We start from the raw sequence: 13048 nt of genomic DNA, 5'->3' as shown, positions 1-13048 counted from the left end.
AATTTAATTCGTGGCCTAATGGTTAGGGAGTTGGACTCCCAATCGAAGGGTTGTGAGTTCGAGTCTCGGGCCAGCAGGAATTGTGGGTGGGGGGAGTGCATGTACAGTTCTCTCTCCACCTTCAATACCATGACTTAGGTGCCCTTGAGCAAGGCATCAAACCCCCAACTGCTCCCCGGGCGCCGCAGCATAAAATGGCTGCCCACTGCTCCGGGTGTGTGTTCACAGTGTGTGTGTGTGTTCACTGCTGTGTGTGTGTGCACTTCGGATGGGTTAAATGCAGAGCAAGAATTCTGAGTATGGGTCACCATACTTGGCTGAATGTCACGTCACTTCACTTCACTTCACTTCATGTGTATACATACTTGGCTGAATGTCACGTCACTTCACTTCACTTCAATCTATATATATGTATATATGTATATATGTATATGTATATATGTATATGTATATGTATATGTGTATATATGTATATATATATGTGTATATATGTATATATATATGTATATATATATATATATATGTATGTATATGTGTGTGTGTGTGTGTGTGTGTGTGTATATATATGTATGTGTGTGTGTATATGTATGTGTATGTGTATATATATATATGTATATATATGTATGTATATATGTACACACACACACAGTACAGGTCAAAAGTTTGGAAACATTACTATTTTTAATGTTTTTGAAAGAAGTTTCTTCTGCTCATCAAGCCTGCATTTATTTGATCAAAAATACAGAAAAAAAAAAATGTAATATTGTGATATATTATTACAATTTAAAATAATTGTTTTTAAAATTTATTATACTTTAAATTATCATTTATTTCTGTGATGCAAAGCTGAATTTTTAGGATCATTATCACATGATCCTTTAGAAATCATTCTAATATGATGATTCATTATCAAAGTTGGAAACAGTTCTGCTGCTTAATATTTTTTCAGAACATGTGATACTTTTTTAGGATACTTTGATGAATAAAAAGTAAAAAAAAAAAAAAAAAAAAAAAAAAAAAGAAGCTATGTTTTTTAAAATATAAATATTTTGTAATAACAATATACACTACTGGTCAGTAATTTGGGGTCTGGTAATTTATTTTTTTTTTTTTTAAATAAAATCAATACTTTTATTCAGCAAGGATGTGTTAAATTGATAAAAAGTGATAGTATAGAAAATATATTATTAGAATATATATTATTAGAATTTTTTTTTTCTTTTGAATAAATGCAGTTCTTTTTAATCTTTTATTCATCAAATATATTAGACAGCAGAACTGTTTCCAACACTCGTAAAAAATCAGAATATTAGAATGATTTCTAAATGATCATGTGATAGACTGGATGTTACATGTGACACTGAAGGCTGGAGTAATGATGCTGAAAATTCAGCTTTGCATCACAGGAATAAATAATTTTTTTTAAGTAATAATATTTTTTTTAATGTAATAATATTTCACAATATTACTGTTTTTTCTGTATTTTTGATCAAATAAATGCAGGCTTGATGAACAGAAGAGACTTCTTTCAAAAACATTAAAAATAGTAATGTTTCCAAACCTTTGACCTGTACTGTATGTATGTGTGTGTATGTGTATGTATATATATATATGTATGTTAATTTTATGTAATAATTTTATTACGTTTAAGCCTAGTTTTCCTATGAAAATGTATGGGGGAATTAATGTGGTGTTAATTACAAAGAAACATTTGATTAGTTTGTTTGATACAGTTAATTTAATGGCCATGTCATCAGTCCATAAACTGCAAATGTTCTGCATTTTAGAGATTTTGAGGTGTTTGTGAATCTTTTGTGTATATTTATGTTTCATGGGAGCTGTTGTATCCATTTGACCTGCGGCATTGGTGTACTGTGTTTATGGACCTGAGGTCTTTATGAGTGCTGGTGGTTTGTTTAACTGTGTATTAACAGCTCACGTCATGCTGTTTGCTGCAGGAATGGTTTGCTGTTTATGTGGAGCTGAACCAGCAGATCGCAGCACTGCTGAGCGCAGGAGATGAAGAGGACCTGATGGAGCTCAAGGGTCTGCAGCAGCAGCTCAGTGACGTCTGCTACCGGCAGGCCAGCCAATTAGAGTTCAGACAGAACGTCCTGCAGTCTGCCCATGAGTTCCACATGACCGCACAAGATGTAAGACTCAATACGATCAGATGATATCACTAGATCTTCATGGAATCTGCACTCACAGAATTGCAATTAAAGCTCTGTAGAGTTCCACAGAACACAAACATATTGTGCATGTAGATACATGTAAATATTTTGGCTGGCTATTTTGATGCTTCCACTATCAGTACAGTGTAATACTATCAGTTCTGTTTAAAGTTGACAGAGTCAAATTTGATGATTTTTACTTTTCAAACATACAGTTCTGGGCCTGTATTCACAAAACATTTTATCTTACCACTAACAGTTCTCCTAAATAGCAGTAAAAGTTTTTAGCTAAGAGCTGTCTCTTGAAAACTATTCACAAAGCTTCTGAGACAAACTTTTACTAAGGAATAGAGATAAGTCTTAAGCTAAGAGTAAGGGCGGGGTTGACCTTGTTGCTATGGATGATGTATGCACACAGTGATTGGCTGATAGGGGAGGGGTCTCTGTCAGAGATTTATTCATAGAAATATTGCAGAGCAATATTATGTTGCCATATTCAAATAAAGGTTTAAAAATAAAAATGTTAACTGCCACATTCAAATAAAGATTTTAAAAAGCATTTAAGTGTCACTAATTAAACAATATAATATATATGTATGCGTTCAGGTAATTTTCAGCCTGTATGCTTCTCGTAAAAAAAAACAAAAAAAACAAATAGTGATTTATGCATATATACAGCCCTTTTAATTAACAGAGTAGAATAATCATGGCTGATAGCAAGACATGCAAACTAAAAAGAAAAAACCAAACTGGACACAAGAACAGTTACTTCTTGCCCAATTGGGTTAATGAAAACAAGCATATAATCAAAGGAAAATTTGGAGTTGGGATAACCTCCAAAACCAAAGGCGATACCTTTTTAAAAGCACATTATCATCAAATGTTTACGTTCCGAGGCAGTTGTCAGCAACAGCTATTTTAAGATAGTTTGTGGTGTAAGGTCCACGCACACGGTCCAAGGACGGTATCCGGTGCTGGCTGAAGGTTTCCTGTGTGTTCAGTCTTTTCAGCACGTAGAGTTATTCAATTTAGATTAAACTCAAATCTGACTCCATTTAATGATCTAATCTGACTCCATTTTAGTATGACCTCGAATTTGGGTTGAAAGGCAAATTGGTTGTTTTGTCTATCTCTAATTATTATTATTTTCACATTTGATTATTCTATTTATTCTTTAATATTATTGTGCTCATGTCGCTAGCAAGGATACAACGTAATCTACTAGAGTCAATAATTACAGAATAACACCGAATAAAATCAAATGTAACAATTTATTATCAGTCAGGTAAATATGTATTCTGCCAATTACATACCCAATTCAAAGATATTAAATCAATACAAGACATCAAATTCTCAAAGATGAATCTAGGAGTGAAAGATGCATACCTGACTTCTAGTGAAATACATAGTATGAAGTGAAGAGACACACACCACACTAAGGGCTTTCTGGTTACAGAATCGCCCTGATCCTTTTGCTGCAATCCTTTAAATACCTCAGACCAAGACAAACATCCCCCGAGATGAAGACAGAAACTAACAATTGGAATTTTGATTAAGTCAGGTTCCAGACCAGTGTAGTTTACACCTCAAAGGGAACAGAAGGTAATTTACATGGAAGACCCTGGAAAAGGGCACTCCCATTACAGTAATCAAAATATCTCTTGACTCTTAGGATCTGTATTATCTTTTAGTCTACTTTTGTAAGGTTGAGACCATTGTACCAGGCAAACTGAGACATTTCAAATGATACCAAACATATATATATATAGTCACTTGTTGTATACACTTAACATTGCATAGATTTAGAGTGAGTTTCAGGTGAGGGAGAAAGGATGGGGATCATAGTGTGAGGAGGGAGTGTGATGGTGAGGTGTGAACTGCTAGGCGTGGTGCATCTCCGATGGCACTGTTACTTATGCAGGAGGGTGTTCGAGAGAGTGTTCAAATGTTAATTATCAGGAAAGTCCTTTGTTCTCTTAATGAGAAGTCGTCCCTTAGTCCAGACGGTCCGACTCCACCCTTACAGTGGCTTGGTCTTAGTGACTTAGGAGTCCTCTTCACTACTCCTAATGTTTCACAGATTTTGGAGCTAGTTTTATTGCTAAAACGCTTTGTAAAATACTCTTAGAGCAAAAATTTAGAAGTCCTAAATTTAGCACTGACACGCCTATTAGTTTTAGGATTTAATCCTAAATTGGCGAGTTATGAGCTACTTTTACCCTTAAGATGTTTCGTGAATAAAGCCCTGATTTTTTTTGTGCACAGTTCATCTGGGCCCGTTATTCTGAATGAAATCTGATTAAAATGCAGTAACTTGCTCAGCCTCTGAAATAAATGTTCTTTTCATTTAATGATATGAATCCCTCTTAGATTTTCATCCTGTGCCCTCTATTCATCTGACTCCATTGTGGTATTTAACACCCGCTTTTTGCAATCCTATCCAAATTCCAGAAGGATAAAAATCAAGCCTCGCCCTACTTTCTGTTTTTCTTTTGTTGAATATTCTGTTCCCCTTGGGTGTTTGTCAAAGTACAGAAATAAAATGTCTTGAAGTCAACATAAAATGCCATTTGCGCACATTTAAAGCCACAGATTTCCTCACCAGGCAGCACAGAAAATCAGTGTACATATTCATTGTGAGCCTACGTATTACTTTAAATAATTATTTTTTTGCTTATTGTTTCAACTGTATGTGAATATATACATCTATAGAAAGCTGCTTTCTGATGCCACTGTCATATGTGTTTGTCACAGATGTCCCAGCAGTTAGACGGGCTGTTAGGCATGCTGTGTGCAGACGTCGCCCCTGCAGATGGAGCTGCAATCCAGCAAACTCTAAAACATCTGGAGGAGAAACTCAAGAGCGTGGGTAGGAACTGCTGTTGTCCTACTCATGCATCTGATCCTGGTTCATGTAATTAAAGTTTGATAAACCAGAACTTTTGGTGCTTATGCATCATATAACCGGATGTCTGATTTTCAAGAACCACCCAAGACATACAAATAAAATAAATTGTGGCTGGTTGTCTTGTCAATTAGAAGTGTTTGATCATGAAACATTTTTTTGGTGAATGCATTTGCATTTAGCAGACACTAGTATTTAAAGTAGCTAATTGCAAAAATAATAATAATAATACTTAAACTGACATAAAACATTCATTAAAACAAAGTGAAATATGCTTCTCCACTTTTTAATTAGTGCTTTAAACAACATATTTCAATTGTTTTATCAAATATATGCCTTGTTAATGCAACTTTTTCAGAATCTTTGGCACCAGAATCTTAAAAAATCCACATAGAGAAGTTTCTTCTCTTTCTGTGTATTGATTCTCTTACTGTTTTTCAGAGGGTGCCTTGCAAAGCTTGAGAGAAAAAGGCCAAGTACTGCTTGACCAGATGTCTACCCAGACGTCCTTTTCCTATGGCAAGGATGTAGGCATTGAGAACAAGGAGAATATCGACCACATTCACAGCGTCATGGAGGACATGCAGCTCCGCAAACAGAGGTTCCTCTTCTCTTTTCATGATTTTTAATCATGGAAATAGCACTTCTGGTGTACCAAAAGAAAGCAATGATAGTCTGATGTGTTTGCTTGTGTTTTATAGGTGTGAGGACATGGTTGATGTCAGGAGACTCAAGATGCTGCAGATGGTACAGCTCTTCAAGTGCGAGGAAGATGCTTCACAGGTCAGAGCTTGAAATTCAAATGGAGAGACTCTTAGAAGTGGGTTTGTAGTTCCTGAGGGGCTGTAAGTGACTTTTTTTTTCATGTTTTTTTCACAGGCAGTGGAGTGGTTAGGAGAGTTGCTCGATGCTTTGTTGAAGACCCACATTCGACTGGGAGATGATTCACAGGAAACCAAAGTGCTGCTGGAGAAACACAAGAAGTTTGTGGATGTTGCACAGGTGTTTTGAATTTCCTCTGCTGGCACACCCATCAGCAAATTTAGTTTTATTTAATGAGCAGCTAGACAATGTGAAATCCCAGTGAAAAAAAAATCAATTTTGCATATATATATATATATATATATATATATATATAAAATTATTTGTATATATAATTGTGTTTTTTAATTGTTGGAGTATCCAACCCATGTTTTGTTATCGGTTCGCAGTAACCCCTTCCTTTTCTGCTTTCAGAGCACCTATGATTACGGCCGCCAGCTGCTGCAGGCCACAGTGGTGCTGTGCCAGTCTCTGCGCTGTACCACCCGCTCCTCAGGGGACACGCTGCCCAGACTCAACCGTGTGTGGAAACAGTTCACAGTCACGTCTGACGAGAGGCAGCACAGGCTGGAGATGGCCAGTGCATTCCACACAGCTGCGGAGAAGGTTGGTACAGTTCTGCAAAACTAATGTCATACCAAATCTAAAGGAGCAGTTTAAGGAAAACTGTCACCATTTACTCACCCTCTTGTCGTTCCAAACCTGTATGAGTTTCCCTCTTCGATGGAACACCATGAGAGAAATTTGGGGGGCTAACAGCATTATTTTCTCATTTTTGTTCCACGGAAAATATAATAGCAAATGGGTCTGCCCCAACACGAGGAGATATAAATAATTTTTGTGCGAATTATTCCTTTAAAATGTATTGTTTGAGTTAATTTATCATGAAGAACCATTGTTAGCTTAATTCTATTTATTATGACCTCATAAATAACTGCCTGTTGGCAGCACTAATATTTTTGATGGTGGAGAAAATCTGGATATTTATGTCTATTTTTAGCAAAGTCAAATGAAAGCAAACACATTTATACACTTACAATGGGGTTCAAAAGACTGTGAATTTGCATTTTGTTTTTCCTTTATCATCCTCATCATCATCAAAAAAAAAAAAAAGTTTGGGAATATTTTATTCAGGTAGCTTTGGATGCCACACTCTATCCAAAGCCTGATGATTTTGATGTAGACTTTTGGACCCCACTGTATGTTCAACTAATTTCTCATTAATGATAATAATAATAGAGTTTTAGAGAAAACTAGTGTGTTTCAGTGATGTGGTCACATGTACTGTCTACAAACTTCCCAGCTGTAATATCAGACAGTAACTGGCTTTCTCCCTGCCTTCAGATTCTGAGAGAAAGCCCTGAATTAGCTGAGCTGATGGTGGATGTAGAGGCATATGAAGAGGTGGAGACTGTGGGGAAAGGTCTGCTGGACAGGCTCACTGTGCCAGTCATTTTCCCTGATGGGTAAGGACCGAAAGGCCTAAGTACAGCACACTTACAAAGTTCTGCTACTCTCTATTTTCTCTTAACTATCGTTAGTCTAAGTACTCATACCCTTGCATGTTCATCTTTTTTTCATTTATTTTTGGCATTTATGAGCTTTAATTTAATAGGACAGTCGGTAGACTGGAAGCAAAGTGGGATAGAGAGGGGGTTGGATTAGGCAAAATCAGCGAGCCGGGACTTGAACTTGGGATGCACATAGTGCAACAGCATTATATGTTGATGCGCTGCCCGTTAGGCTATCACCACGACATGTTCAACTTAAATTCTATATGGATCAGCATGCACAGGATTTATTCATTTATTAATTTTTTGAAAAATCTTAACCATCATCATCATTATTATTGTTATTGTTATTATTATTATTATTATTATTACAATTAATAATGGTTATGAATTGACTGAATGTATAGCTTGAATCCCATGTCACTTTGAATAAAGTGTCTGCCAAATACATAAACGTTGGCTGCTTTTCCTTCACTCATTTATGTATATATGCTTATCAATTTTCGTTTACTTATTTATACTTATGTACTTATTAATTTATTTGTTTATCCACATGCAAAATCCTGTGTGTAGATTTTGTTGTAGTAGTAGTAGTCATTTATGATGTTTTCATACATTTATTTAAAATTGGATTCTTTTCAATAGAATTTAATTTTTCTTTTACTATCTGTTCTAATTTATTAAAATTAAAATACTAAATTTCCTTGTGTAAAGAAATTCATATGTAAGCAGATTTGTCTCAAACTAATTTAACCTATTTAAGCATAAACTTTTGATATTTACTTCCTTAATTGGATTGCTTTATCATCTTGGGCTGTTATTTAACAATCACTAAGATGGAAATGTTTTGTTTTTGTCATCATTTCCCTCCATCCCCATTCGCCCCGGTTGCAGGAGCGAGCAGTTCTTCGGCAGCCCGGGTGACATGGCCTCCTCGGCCGAAAGCATCCGTGAACGGATGAAACTGGTGGAGGAAAAGAGATTCTTACAGGAAGAGGCGGAGCAGCGGCTGGATGAGGAGTCTCTGGAGGCGGGGCCCAGGGAGAGTTAAGCAGCCGATACCCCTCATGCCCTCCTGCAGGAAGCGTTGCAGATGGCAGCACAGCGCCTGATCCTCACGTGCATCTCGCTGCTCTACCGGCCCGGTCCAAATGTGACCCAGATCACCCACAGTCTCTGTTGTACTCCACCTCACCAAGCCATCTTAACTTACCGAGCGACTTAAAGATAGACTCCACGGGCTCATGTTGCATTGCCTGCGTGGACAGCTGAATACTAAATCGACCACACTACTTTGAACTCTCGCCTCCCTATAAAGCTTTACCTTACTTGACTCTTTCTCCTCCCAGCGAGGCGTCTTGAGCTTGTAATGGTGCTACTAAACCTATAGAATGTACATAGAGCGGCATCTTTATCCCATTTGTATCTGGTGCTCTAGATTTGTAGGCCTTTCCTGACCGTAAGCATTGTATTTTCGATTTCTTTCCTTCGGTTGCTTTCTTTTCAGAATTACCAAACCTTCTCTCTTGTGCCAGTATAAATATCCATCCGCAAGGCCTTTGCTGAAGATGGTGTTTAATGTAGAAACGGGACATGACAGCACATCAGAAACTGAAGCTGTTGTAGTTCAACAATGAAGGTACAAACAAAGCAAAGCTTTAAGGTCCAATGTTGAATTGTTGTTTAGAGCTTTGTTTTGACAGTAAAATGTGAAACGGAGCTATGTTTCATCTCATAAATTGTCAGTCTAATGCGTACGCTGCTTGCATATGGATGCTTGTCATAAAATATTAATTTCATATTTATTTTCCTTTTTTTGTACCTTGCATACCATTCAAATTGTATAATGCTTTTGCCATTTTTAAAGGCTATAGTGTATTTTATGAAAATATCAGTTGTATAAAATAAATGAAGAAAATAAGACAGAAGAGGAAAGGCTGTCTCTTTTACAACATCATAAAGCTGGCAGGTTGTTACAGATTACAGGACTTTGTTACTGTATGTGTGCTTTGCATAAATCTGCCTCATATTGTCCATTGCTGTACAGAAATATTCTACCACCCTCAATAAACATGGGCAATATTGGATTTTTTATTTTATTTTTGTCAGTGCATTTCTGGCTGATTATACCAGTTGTTTGCATACTAATTTACTACACTAGTGTTCAAAAGTTTTGGGTCAGTAAGAGTTTAAAATGTTTTAAAAGAAGTCTCATGCTATTTGATCAAAGATACAGTAAAAACAGTGAACTATTAAAATTCAGATCCTATAGAAAGCATTCCTATGTGCTGATTTAATGCAAGAGTGTCAAGAAACATTTCTTTATATTATCTTTGTGGAAACCATGATTCTTTTTTTGGGCTGTTGGCTGGTTTGTGCAGTGTGTATTTCTAAAAAAAATTCTTCGTGCATATTGCATGAACTCTGTCTTGTTTTTATATAAATGGTTTCTTATAACTTCCCAAGATTCCAGGCTGTGAGTGCGTAAGTCAAGCAGGTCATTGTCGGCGGCGTTGCTATTCGTTTACATTCTCTCTGCTCTGTGCAGCGTTTCAGGAGAAAGTCTTTGTCAATTTTGTATCATTTTAGACTAGGTTAAGATATTTTTATCTTTTTATATTTCATACTGCATCAAAGTTTTTCTCCAGACTTCAGCTGCTCGCCTCAAACTCTGCTTTTTCGTTATTTTACAGGCTCTAAATGATTCACTTAGTTTGTACTGAGAACCACTGACAAAGTTGGACAGTAGTGTTTAGGTCATGTTTTCCCTCAAAAATATTAATTAAATTTTGCATGGAGAAAATTGTCTAATTTATTTATTTGGTATTGATATAGCGTAGTATCTTAATTGTAATCATTTTATTAAGTGATGTTCTTATGTTATTCAAGGCATCCTCACAGCAAAAAATCCTGTGACAACTCAATGTTCATCTTTTTATTCAGATTTTTTAAAGATATAAAGGGTGTCAGTTTTAACATACATGCTTGTAATGTTTCCAGAAAGCTTAGTCACAGAGTTTGTGTGATGACTGGCCTGAGAATCAGTTTTCTGTCTAATAATTACCTTCTGAGTTTATCAGGGCCCTTGACAGATGGCATGGGTGTCGTCCAGGGCCACAGCGCCCTTCTTACTTAGTCCTGCTCTGCCCATTGGTGCTCTCTAAAGTTGATTTGATTTCTCAGCTGTCTTAGCAGCTGCTGCCTCTTGTACTGGTTTTGGGAGGACTGCTGGGATGTCTGTAATGGTGGAAAAAGACAGACCCTCTGTGACAGTTTCCTGGAAAGCTTTATAATAGTTTTAACTGGCAGCCTTTTAAACAGTTCTCAGTCTGCACTGAAGTCTAAATTGGAATGATTTAAATAAAAATAAAAAAAATTCTTATACTAAAATCTTATACTGGAAATCACATGGTCATAGAAATTCACTCATGGATAACCTGTTTAAAAGATGATGGTGAAGTGTATTATAATACATATTATTGTCTATTCTGTAAAGAACCTGTAGATTAGTTTTTTTCTTTTACCAAAGAGCTTTGTACATAAAATGGCATCACTGTGTCTATAATCTTCCTCACGTGTTCTCTGTGATGGGTGTCCTACATTGTAAAATCATCTGTGTAAAATGCACAGCTGAATTGCTCTTCTAATACTGCCCTGTTGTTATAAACGTCCCCTCTTTATCTCAAAACATTTCCTCCATCAGGCTTTGGTAGGAAGACCCCATAGGAGGACCTCAGGATGTTCTGCAGACACTATTGTCCTCAATGGAAAAGACAACATTACTTCAGCAGTATGTGGTGTGATGCTGAACTAAAGGTAACTTTTTTTCCCCCACTGTTTCACAGTGATCATTCCAGAAAGTGTTTTTTTATTCTAGGAATGCCAAGTATAAATTGTCCATATTAAAGTATGATGCACGTCACTGAAATATACTACTGTTCAAAAGTTTTTGAAAGAAATTTCTTATGTATCAAGACTGCAATTATTTGATTAAAAAATACAGTAAAAACAGTAATATTGAAATTTATAACAATTTGCTGGCAAAGCTGAATTTTCAGCATTATTACTCCAGTCTTCAGTGAACTTTCAGAAATCATTCTAATATGATGATTTGGTGCTTAAGAAACATTTCTTAATGTGGAAAACAGTTGGGCTGCTTAATGTTTTTGTGAACCCTGTCATAAATTGCTATTCTTTGATGGATAGATCAGTTCAATAAAAATCAAACATAAAAACTCTGACATTTACTTTATAGTCATTCTAAACCTGTTTGACATTATCTGTGGAACATAAAGGATCATCGGTAACCAAACTGCTCATTGATTCCATTGACATTTCTCAAAATATCAATATCATCTTTTATGTTCCGCGGAAAAAAAGAAATGGACACAGTTTTGGAATGACATGAGAGTAAATTTTCATTTTTTGGTTGTACTATCCCTTTAAGAATTTGGGGACTGTTTTTCTTGGGACTGGTCATTATCAGAGTCTCTCTGGCCTTTTCCTTCCTTTATGCTGTGGTTGACTGATACACATTAAAATCTGCCACCTTCAAATAACCTTTTATTCATTGATTTCTTTATTTATTAATTGCTTTCATCACTGTTTGTATCATTGTTCATTTGCATAAATCTATACTAAATAAATGTATAAACAACTTGTAGTGTAGGTATATACAAATTGCAGGTCTGTCAAGAATACTTGACTCGGGTGATAGTGTATCTGTCCTTTACTTTATGTGTAGGACTGTTTATAGTTGCACGTTGTTGTTTGGTGGAATAATGTGTTAGAAAGAAATATAAGGGATTTCTAAAAGCAGTTATTTGAATAATTTAGTAGCCATTACATTTAATAGGAAGGAACGTAATGTGGCTTTCTGGTGGTACTGTATGTGGTTTGGAAAATACATTTAAGGACAGAACAAGCCTCTTCCATGCTCCTGCTCATTTTAAACACATACTACAACATGGAAAGATGCCATGCGGGGACGCTGAGAATGCCTTTCTATCATTTCTTACCATTTAATTATGCTGATGACAAAGTATAGTTTCAGTGAAAATAAACACTTCTGATGGGATTAGTTCACTAAAAAATGAACATTCTATAATTTATTTTCCCCTAACGTTGGTCAAATGCTGGAACACAAAAGATGTTTAATAAGAAAAATAGTATCTGGTTTCAACATATATTAGTTTAGCCTCGAGCACTGAATCTGCATGTTAAAATGATTTCTGAAGGATCATGTGACACTGAAGACTGGAGTAATGATGCTGAAAATTCAGCTTTACATCACAGGAATAAATCACATTTTAAAAAAGACTAAAATAGAAAACAGTTATGATAAAATAAATGCAGCATTGGTGAGCAAAAGAGGCTTATTTCAAAAACATTAAGGGAAAAAAAAAATCTAAAAACTTTACATGGCTTGTGTGGTATATTCAAAGTGTTTTGAAGCTGTATCATAATGTGACAGACAAAAATGTAAAATATTCTTGCCCTCCATTTCAGGTTTTGTGAATTGGATCATTGAAAAGATTCAAGTAAGATTAAATGAATTGTTCAAGAGTAAGATGTTGTTGCCTTGCTCCTGAAAGCAGCAGATGAATGACTTGCAGTGCTTTTCAGTCATGACTTAT

General features: G+C 35.8%; 1 protein-coding gene across 2 annotated transcripts in view; it reads left to right on the top strand.

The window, feature by feature from the left end:
* Window positions 1–9499, top strand: part of LOC109096285 (SEC14 domain and spectrin repeat-containing protein 1) — a 31652-nt gene extending 22153 nt beyond the window's left edge. For both annotated transcript variants that reach the window (XM_042731740.1, XM_042731741.1), the window contains exons 12-19: window positions 1959–2153; window positions 4929–5043; window positions 5521–5680; window positions 5781–5862; window positions 5959–6081; window positions 6316–6507; window positions 7246–7367; window positions 8307–9499. In XM_042731740.1, the coding sequence (XP_042587674.1) occupies window positions 1959–2153; window positions 4929–5043; window positions 5521–5680; window positions 5781–5862; window positions 5959–6081; window positions 6316–6507; window positions 7246–7367; window positions 8307–8463 (1146 nt within the window). In that variant the 3' untranslated portion in view covers window positions 8464–9499. The remainder of the gene's footprint in view (window positions 1–1958; window positions 2154–4928; window positions 5044–5520; window positions 5681–5780; window positions 5863–5958; window positions 6082–6315; window positions 6508–7245; window positions 7368–8306) is intronic.
* Window positions 9500–13048: the final 3549 nt, after the last annotated feature.

The sequence above is a fragment of the Cyprinus carpio genome, chromosome B9, assembly GCF_018340385.1.
Source record: "Cyprinus carpio isolate SPL01 chromosome B9, ASM1834038v1, whole genome shotgun sequence".
In the NCBI taxonomy this organism is placed as follows: Eukaryota; Metazoa; Chordata; class Actinopteri; order Cypriniformes; family Cyprinidae; genus Cyprinus; species Cyprinus carpio.
Note: the sequence above shows the minus strand (reverse complement) of the source record. Positions and strands in the feature narration are given on the sequence as shown.